The 9,400-nt window shown below is 39.6% G+C and overlaps 2 protein-coding genes across 2 annotated transcripts; both read right to left on the bottom strand.

Moving 5' to 3' along the window:
- Positions 1-252: 252 nt before the first annotated feature.
- Positions 253-5,104, bottom strand: LOC106336970 (acetolactate synthase small subunit 2, chloroplastic-like). The gene is made up of 12 exons (XM_013775971.1): positions 4,820-5,104; positions 4,517-4,730; positions 4,309-4,392; positions 4,136-4,204; positions 3,540-3,623; positions 3,201-3,353; positions 2,743-2,829; positions 1,989-2,093; positions 1,793-1,915; positions 1,365-1,517; positions 1,076-1,141; positions 253-678 (listed from the first exon to the last, which is right to left on the bottom strand). Exons 1-12 carry the CDS (start codon positions 5,035-5,037, stop codon positions 589-591), a joined length of 1,446 nt encoding a protein of 481 aa, XP_013631425.1. The 5' UTR covers positions 5,038-5,104; the 3' UTR covers positions 253-588.
- A 952-nt stretch (positions 5,105-6,056) lies between these two features.
- On the bottom strand, positions 6,057-6,971 carry LOC106338101. Its single transcript, XM_013777155.1, has one exon. The coding sequence runs from the start codon at positions 6,969-6,971 to the stop codon at positions 6,057-6,059; it is 915 nt and encodes a 304-aa protein (XP_013632609.1).
- Positions 6,972-9,400: the final 2,429 nt, after the last annotated feature.

The raw sequence follows: 9,400 nt of genomic DNA on the forward strand, positions 1-9,400 counted from the left end.
GAGTAATCTTGACAACCTATACTTACAAACAACTACAACATAATTAGTTTGTTTGGTTCACCATTTTTTTTTTTTTCTGCTAAAATTTGGTGCTGGTTCACCATATTAATAAGAAGTTATACTCTAATGAGGTGCATGTTCGACTAACTTAGGTGGAATAATGGCTGACAAAATGTTGACCACTAGCCAGTTATCCGTTAGTGGAACATGCACGTAAACTTTCAGATACAAACATTTTTAGGTACATGTCCGGTTCAGTCACCGCCTACTTAGTTTGACTTTGACTCTACATTTTAACAAAGTCAGTCCATTTGTGCTCTAGATCTTTAGTCTTTTATAGATGAATCACATACCCCTATTGGGAGAGCGAAGACTGACACGTATTTCTCAAAATAGAGGAGCTGAAAATGAAAGTCACTAAAATCCAAAATCTACTTAATTATAAAATAAACAAAGCCCCAAACATATCTACAGTCTCTCTGGCTTGATCTTTGGGTTGTCTCATAAAACTAGTGAAACTTTTATATTCAGAAGTCTTTTTTGCTGTTCCATGGATACAGCTTTGTATCCTACTCTGCGATTGGATTATTAACTTGATAAAGGGAAGGAGTATCCACGAAGATAATTAGAGTCCACTCCAGATTCACGAGCCAATGCCACACGCCCGGTTCTTGCTACCTGTGATTCATTGTACATGAGAGAGAGAGATATCAACACGAGGCAATTAACGTAGCAATGACTGTTAAACTGATTCTTGTTCTAAGCACAACCAGATGAGGTAGAACACAACCGAACATGGTCCAGCTTCGGTTCTCGATTTTACAAGACTTAGATTTCACTCCTCTGTTTCTAAGACTACAAACTGTTAAATGTTTCAACTTTATCCGAACAACTGAGTCAGCCTTCTACTTACATCTCAGGATTTTATCTAGGACTACTATGAACTCCTGCCAATTTTCATTTGGATTTGTGGTTCAGAGACCATGCGAAGGATAACAACATTGATGGATCTAGTTAACGCTGAGACTTACAAGTTATGACATTGACTAAGAGAGAAATAGATTGCAAAACTAACCTCGCATATACCGTAAGGCTCCAACAACCTTTGCAGTGCCACCATCTTGTCAAGATCACCAGTAAGCTGTATCCACCACAAACAAATGTCAGCAACAAATCCCAAAAATCTAAGGAAGAAAGGGATTAAGATGGAAATTCCAAGCCTGCTTCATATATTTTGTCAAACAAGTTTAAAAAGACATAGAGAAAAGATGTGAAACTTTTAAGATATCCATTGGTGTTATCTCTCATCTGATCTGAAACTACAGGTCAAAGAGAAATCCAGTTTTAAGAGAACTTTATTTTACCTGCAAAGTAATTGTATGATCGGATACGTCAACAGTTTTTGCCCTGAAAACACTAGCAATGTCCAGGACATCTCTTCTTGCAGCAGCATTCACAGCAATCTTAATCAGCATCAGTTCTCTCTCAGCAAATGGCAAATGAGTAAGATCACGGACCTGCAGTAAAATCCCCACAAAATTTAATAAATGCTTTGGATAGTTATTGTACATCATGCTCAGGATTCTGTTCATCAAGCTTGTACAATTTTAGACTCAATAAACACATAAGACCGGGAAAAGATGTAGAAAAGTCCAGAAAGAGTTCACAAGATAATCTGTGTATGATCTATATAGTCTAGAGAAATATCGACAAGAAAAAAGAGCGAATGATAGAGCCATCAATAGCATTCAAAATGTAAAATATATATAAAAAGAGGTTTTTGAGATCCTACCTCATGCACATCTACGAGTTTATAAAGTTGCTGCACCAATTTGCTGACTGATTCATCTGTTGCAGGAACAACTGTTGTAATGCGTGAAATTCCCTCTGTTTCAGCATGTCCTACAGCTAAGCTCTAAACCAAAAAGAAGATACGTCAGTGTCAGTAAATTTCAAGAGAATGTGTGGGAGAGAGGTAAGGACTATGCCTGAATATTGTATCCCCTTCGAGCGAAAACACCAGTTACAAGATTAAGTACTCCTGGAACATCGTTTACCAGCAAAGATAGAGTATGTGACCGTAGTCCACTCGTCTGAAAGATCAGAAAAGAAGAATTATTATAAAAGAAAAACAAAATAAACCTAGTAACACTGCCATCTGCGTAAGTAAACAGAAACAATCTTCCACACTCCATGGATTTATGTAACTAAATTGGTCACACCTAACCGTGTCTACCTAAAAACATAGGAAATGATTCATTCATACGATATGAACATTAAGGATTGTTCAAACTCAAGAGTTCTAGACAACCTGAATGGGACAAATAAGCGAGGTCTCGTAATGCAAACAGTGCCGGCCTTGAAAATATATAGACCGGAAGCAAGTAAAAAAAATAAGACCCATTCATAATTTGTTTGTAAATGATATATATATCAAAATGTATATGTATGAAGAAATAGCACTACTGTAAATCAAACTCGTCACCTTGCGTTCCAAAATAACTATGTTTGCCACTAGACTAGCTAAGAATCTTTGTAAATAATTGGCCGGAATATTTCTTTAAAAAGTGAAGGCCGGAAGCTTGAGCTTCCTCCGCTTCCGGTCTGGGCCACTACTGAATGCAAACCACATTCTGAACCCGCTACCATTTATGTTGCATATATTTATTTAGCAACATGGATGTGTCATACCTATGGCAGTGTCTATAGAATCAATATAAATCTAGCAACAAACTCACTTACATCTTCGTCCGTGAGAAGTCCCCAGTGAGCGTCAAGAACATGATGTACCATCAGGTCAGAAGTTGGCTCAACGGGATAAACATCTCCCTACACTTCAAAGCAGAGATAACTTTTAAGACTGGAAGTTTCTTGTGAGGAGATTTAATTTAGTTACGGTTGCAAACAAAAAAGCATTTGACTTGCATGCCTAAAGAATTTTCTCCTTTTGAGAGAAGCACATTAGTTTGTTCTTTTTTTTCAGTTGTATACAAAGCATACTTAGATCTGCAGACCATCAAAGATATGCAATTCCCAATTGCAGTTCCAAACAATCGTACGCAGCCACCACAAAGAAAAAGAAAATAACCACCCTCTATAGTTCCGTTAAACTCCATAAAATGACATAATGCCAAATCTGAAAGAAAAGTGAGGAGCTTCAAGCTCAAATTAAGCAATCTAAGTAGGAGAGAATCACGCACCCCTGCTGGTTTTTCATTTGGAGGGAGCACATCTCCTTTTTTGCTACCTCGAAGAACATTAACAGGTGCTTGCTCCTTGAGATCTGGATAGGACGCTGCTGAAAATCTCCAAAATGGAGCAGTAGCACCCATCTTTTCCCTTCTCAGTGCTATCTGTTATATAAAATCATCATTCCATATTTCTTATATAAAGTGAAAGTACACAAGATCTGTCTTTATGACCAATGTCCACTGAAAGATGTAATTATTAAATACATCCATTAGAAAGCACACACTGGATGATAATATGATATGCAAATGCCATATAATTACAATCTAGTTACTCCACAAATCCACTACCTTTCCTGTCCTGACAATCTCTCTGATCTGAAACTTTCTCAAATTTCTTTCTACAGCAATCATCTTCCCAGGATCTCCAGTTACCTGCAAGATAGCTTAAGAAATGAACACTAAAGAACTAAAGTATGTAAATTACAGAATATCCCACGTCCTCATAACCAAGGTAAAAACAACAATATGTGTATGGTCTTGTTTCTCTAACTATCATAAACAACAATAATCACTCCCACAGAAATCAGAACAGACAATACAATTCAGAATTCAGATTAGTGTCATAGTATGCTTCAAATGCAGCAACCTGTTCAAGAACTTTCACGTAATATTAGTTAGTAGACTGTCAAATATATTAAAGGAGACACACCATAAGTTTCTAACAAACCAAAATACACAAAAAATAAATTGAATCTCTGTTCGGAAACAAAAGCCTGCATGTGGATTATCACAAGTTCAAAAAAAAAAAAAGCAGGATAGATCAAATGATACACTAGAAGAAAAAAGATTTGTCTTCCAATGATTAGTAAGAGGATGAAAACAGAAGTCCAAAACCCATAGACTATTATAGAGTGAAACAAAGCACAAATCATAAGAAGATGTACCTCAATAGTCAATGCATGTTCCGAAATATCCACAACTCTTGCTCTGAATGTGTTAACTAGCCACATGATCTGTAAATTCATAGAAAATAAAAAAATCCACCTTTATACAGAACCAAAATCAACCAGCAAGTAGACAGTAAACTCTAACATCTCCCGTAGGCAAAGAAGACTACCTCTGCCCTGGATTCCGGATGCGCATTCACTTTCACAAGCATCAGCTCTCGCTCCACTTGCGGCTCACTCGAGATATCTTCAACCTAATTACCAATTCAAAGTCAGTTAAAGTATTTGGAGATGCATGCAAAAATCGAAACTTTACATAGTCCTAACTCCTAAAGCAGTGACAAGCAAATCAGGCGATTTAGAAGGAAAAAATACAACCTTGAGAACATTAACGAGCTTCTGGAGCTGCTCGATGACCTGCTGAAGCACCCTCTCAGTACCAGAGACAACAATGGTGAACAGAGCCTTGTCTCTGTTCAAACCAACAGCAAGACTCTGGATATTGTATCCTCTCCTCGCAAAGACTCCTGCAATCCTATTAATCATCCCGCTTTCATCTCCAACGAACACTGAAATCGTGTGCTTCCTCACCCTGTTTCCAAAACAACACAACACATTATCATCATGTTACAAAAGACTTGTAATAAAAAGTTTTAATTATGTAATGAATATTCACACTACTTCGAATTTGGAGTTGCGGAGGAAGCGTCAGAGACGTTCCCGTTGACGCATCTGACGATTCTCTCCGTTCTCTTGCCCATTTCATTGCCACGCGTCGAAGGTTTCATCGTTGGGAACGATACACGCGTCGTCGAGGGGAAGAGAGGGAGAGAAGGATCGGTGCATGCCGATCTCGAGGAGACGAGAGATAGGGAAGAGGTTGATGAAACTGACGCCATTGGAAGAGAAGAGAGACGAGGATTTGGGGATTCTGAAGACGAGAGGAGATTGCAACTGAAACAGAATCATACATGAACACCGTACGAGAAGGTTTTCGAGTGTGTCTGTCTATTCGTGGGTCATACATGAACGCTAAGTGGGCTTTAAAGCCCAAAAGGATGACGTATCAACCTTAAATTTTGAGAATATTCATGGATAATTTTGGTAATTATGACAAGTTTAGGTTTATTACAGTAAAAACTAAATAAGTTTATTATGGGACTATATTATTTTAGGGGGAATTTTACTTTTACATTTTGTTTGGTACCACTATTCATATATACACTTACAAGGATGTCATTTTCAGAAATACCTAAATCATTAATAGGCAAAAGACAAAAATAATCTTCTCACAATTATAACCTCGTTTCCTATCTCTTTCTCTCTTGAGAAAGCTTCGAACGGCAACGCGACGACGGCGACGAGATCGAGTGACACTCAAGACGGCCACTCTCACGACGACGACGAAAAAAGGTCTTCTCTCTCACTAGTCACGACGTCTCTCTGGAAAAAGCATCCGGCGACGACGAATAACAATCACACTACACGATTCAAAATCTCATCTCAAAAATGCCGTCTTCTCTTCACGATTCTCCTCTTCATGATTCTCATCTTCACGATTCTCTACAAGTAAGTTCCTAAATTTGGGTATCTTTTTGTTTGTTTTTTTTTTTTTGCTTAAACTTTGGTGCATTAATATTTAAATGTGGCAAGGTGTTACATTTAACCAAAAAACAACAAACTAGTGCTTATCATAATGGATCAGGACCCATTACTGACAAGAGTGAGAGAAAAGGTCTACGGGAGAGCCTAAGATGAGGAAATGTAGCTGACCAGAGGCCCATCAATTGTGACATTCAATAGCCCAAAGTAGTGGCCCATGAAATTAAAAGAACTCAAAAGTCAGATCGTTGTTTTCTGGATGTGTCCGTAATATGAATCCGATGAGGAAGATGAAGCAATCTAGAAGCTCGGATAGCTAAGACATAGAGAGCCACAATTGCATGCAGATGCTCGAGTATTCTGGATTATCCTGCCTGAAAGAGGAAATCCTATTGGTGATAGTCCTTTCGATTAGAGAGAAGAGTCTTTCAGAGCCTTTAAAGGAGCCACGGTGAAGATGGTTTCGTTCGCGCCACGTTTCATAGATAACCAACTGCCAAGCGATCCGAGTTAAGAAAATGTGGTGCACGGTACCCGTGAAGTTGGTAACTGCTCGGGCTGTGTCATCCCAAGAGTCTGAGGGAGATGTGAGTCCAATCTTTCTCGACAATGGCCTCCAGATGCTTCTTGTGAAGCTACAATCGAAAAAAATGTGGTTGCGAGATTCAGGGTGGTTGTTACATAAGAGGCAGGAGGGATCCGTTTGGAGACCCCAAGAGAGTAAACGGTCACGAGTAGGGCATCGATTGAGCAAAAACAGCCAGGTCAGTGTCTTATGCTTAGGGATTCCTTTAGAGAACCACACTGCTTTATTCCAAAAGACCTTCGGACGAGAATCCCTGATTGAGTCATAGATTTTGCTAATAACGAACTTGTTGTTATTGTTGGCTCCTATTCCAGCAGAATTCCAGATTGGAAAATCAGGGGAGTCCGATAAGGTGATAGTTGAGAGATGTATGTGGACTTGCTCCATCAACAGTGAACGAGCTGGGGATATAATCCCAGAACTTCCATTCCAAAGAGTTGATAAGGATGAGGAGAGGGGTATACCAGAGTGGCGAGGTCCATGAGAACCGAAGCGCTGTAATAAGGGACCAAAAGGCGACCAGGGGGAATGCCAGAAGCTGATAGAGCAGCCATTTCCAGGAGTAATGCGAATCCATTGAGTTGCTTCCGCTCTCAAACGAAGTAGCTTTTTGAAAAGCCAAGTGTGAGTTTGCTTCTCCTTCATTTCCCACAAGCAACTGTCTTTGATAACATTGTCTTGAATCCAAGCAACCCAAACTGAGTCATTTTTGAAAAATAACATCCACAAGAGCTTGAACATACAAGATTTATTCCATATACGGATATTCTTCAGACCCAAACCCCCCCTCAGCCTTTGGGGATGTAACCGTTTCCCACGCTACTCGTGCAACATGTCTACCATCGAGAGAGCCCTTCCATAGGTAAGCCGAGCACATGCTATTGATTTGGTTTATACAAGCTTTTGGTAGAATGAAAGCTGCACACCAAAAATTTATAATTCCTGATATGACAGAGCTTAGAAGTTGAAGTCTCCCTACTAGTGACAGATATTTTGTTGTCCATAAACTGATCTTTGATTTGATTTTCTGGAGCAGAGGTTCGCAGTTTAGGAGTGACAGCTTCTTTGTGGAAAGAGGGAGTCCAAGATATCGCATTGGCAGGAAACCTTGAGGAATTCCAGAGATGGCAACCAGGTCTGCGATTTCAGTCGGAGAAAGACCTGCAGGGAAAAAAATAGGACTTCTGAGGGCTAATAGCTAGGCCTGATAAGCTTTGAAAATCGGAGAGAACCGCTATGATTCCCTGGAGAGAAGCAGGAGAACCATCCGAGAAGATTAGCAGGTGGTCCGCAAAGCAAAGGTGCGTCAGCTTTGAGTCTTTGCACCGAGGATGATACCCTATAAGGCCTGACTCAGCTGCTGTATTGAGTTTATGAGATAACACATTCATTGCTAATCCAAATAAATATGGGCTTAGGGGATCCCCCTGGCGAATACCCCTCGTGCCGCGAAAATATCCATGAAGGGAGCCATTAATGCCAATAGAATAAGCAGGAGTGGAGTAGCATTCCTTGACCCAAGCAATGAAGAGAGGGTGAAGGTCAAGAGCAGAGAGGCAAGCAGTCACAAAGTCCCAGCTCAAAGAATCAAATGCCTTTGCTATATCAACCTGTAAGGTAAGGCGTTTAAGTCCTTTATTTCTGTGATCACCACTCACAATTTCTGAAGCTAATAGAACATTCTCTTGCAGGAGATGTCCCTTTATAAAAGCTGACTGATTTGGTAGAATAATAGATGGGAGAAGCGGTTTGATTTTTGCAACCAAGAGCTTAGAGATAACCTTGTAGATAGTATTACAACAAGAGATAGGTCTGTAATCCTTGATGATTGTGGCGCCTGGAAATTTAGGGATAAGAGTCAGGATGGTTGAATTCATTCCTGAAGTCATGTTTGACGTTAAGAAAAATCTTTTGATTGCTGTAGTTACTTCTTGTCTCAAGATTGTCCAAGAGCAGCTATAGAATCTAGATGTTAGGCCATCAGGACCAGGACTCTTGTTTGGGTTTAGTTTGAATAGAGTTCTCATAATCTCATTATCTGTAGGTATGGAAGCGAGGAGCTCAACTTGCGCAGAGGAGCAGCTAAAGGGTGAAGCTGCTAGCACAGAGGAAAACAAATACGGAACCGCAAGAGTTAAGACTGGACCAAGTATACTCTTGAAATGATAAACTGCTAGAAGACCCATTTCAGCTGGTGCAGTGACAGAGAAACCATTAAGGTCAGTCAATGAGTGAATCGCATTGAATAAGTTCCTAGAGATTGCCATTTTGTGGAAGAAACCCGTGTTTTGATCACCCAGCAGAAGCCACTGGATTCTTGATTTCTGCTGAAAATAAGCTTCCTCATTTTTCTTTAAATGCAACAAATTATCGTGGCTTAGCTTCTCCGCAAGGAAAGAAGCTTCAGAAGGCCGAGATAAAGCTTCTTTTTGAAGGTCCAAATGAGCTTGAGTAGCTTCGCCAACTCTTTTTTGGATCTGGGAGTAATTACTTCTGTTGAGCTGCTTAAGATGTTTTCTAAGCACTTTCTGTTTTTTAATCAGCAATGATAAAGACCAGCAATTATGATGAGTGATCTCCCAACCCTCGGTGACCGTTGCCAAGAAGTCCATGTGGCCCGTGAGATAGTTGAAAAACTTAAAAGGTCTTGAACCAGCCAAAGTAGGAAAAGTGTCAAGAGTGACAAGCGCTGGGGAATGATCAGAGAACTCTGGACTGAGAAAGTTAGCAACACATTGTGGAAAACAGAGAAGCCAACTTTCATTAATATTTTTGTTTGTTTCAAGTCATTTTTTGAATTTGTTATTTCTGTTAAGATTGGTTGAGGATTGTCATGTTCTGATGTTAGGAGTTTTCAAGGCTCCTAATCAAATGTTGTAGTATAAAAGATTGTCGAACCAATCCTATGTGATTCTAAAGCAAAGGGAATGCAAGTTCATGTTTAAGCTAAGTAAAATCCGGTTTTAAAGATCGTATGAACTAAGAACTAATAAGCTAATGCAATAAAGTAATGATCTTTCTTTCTCAATATGAAGCAAGAGGACTCATGGGGCTAGGCATTTGATCTTGGGTGA

Source organism: Brassica oleracea, chromosome C4, assembly GCF_000695525.1.
Source record: "Brassica oleracea var. oleracea cultivar TO1000 chromosome C4, BOL, whole genome shotgun sequence".
NCBI classification, from domain to species: Eukaryota; Viridiplantae; Streptophyta; class Magnoliopsida; order Brassicales; family Brassicaceae; genus Brassica; species Brassica oleracea.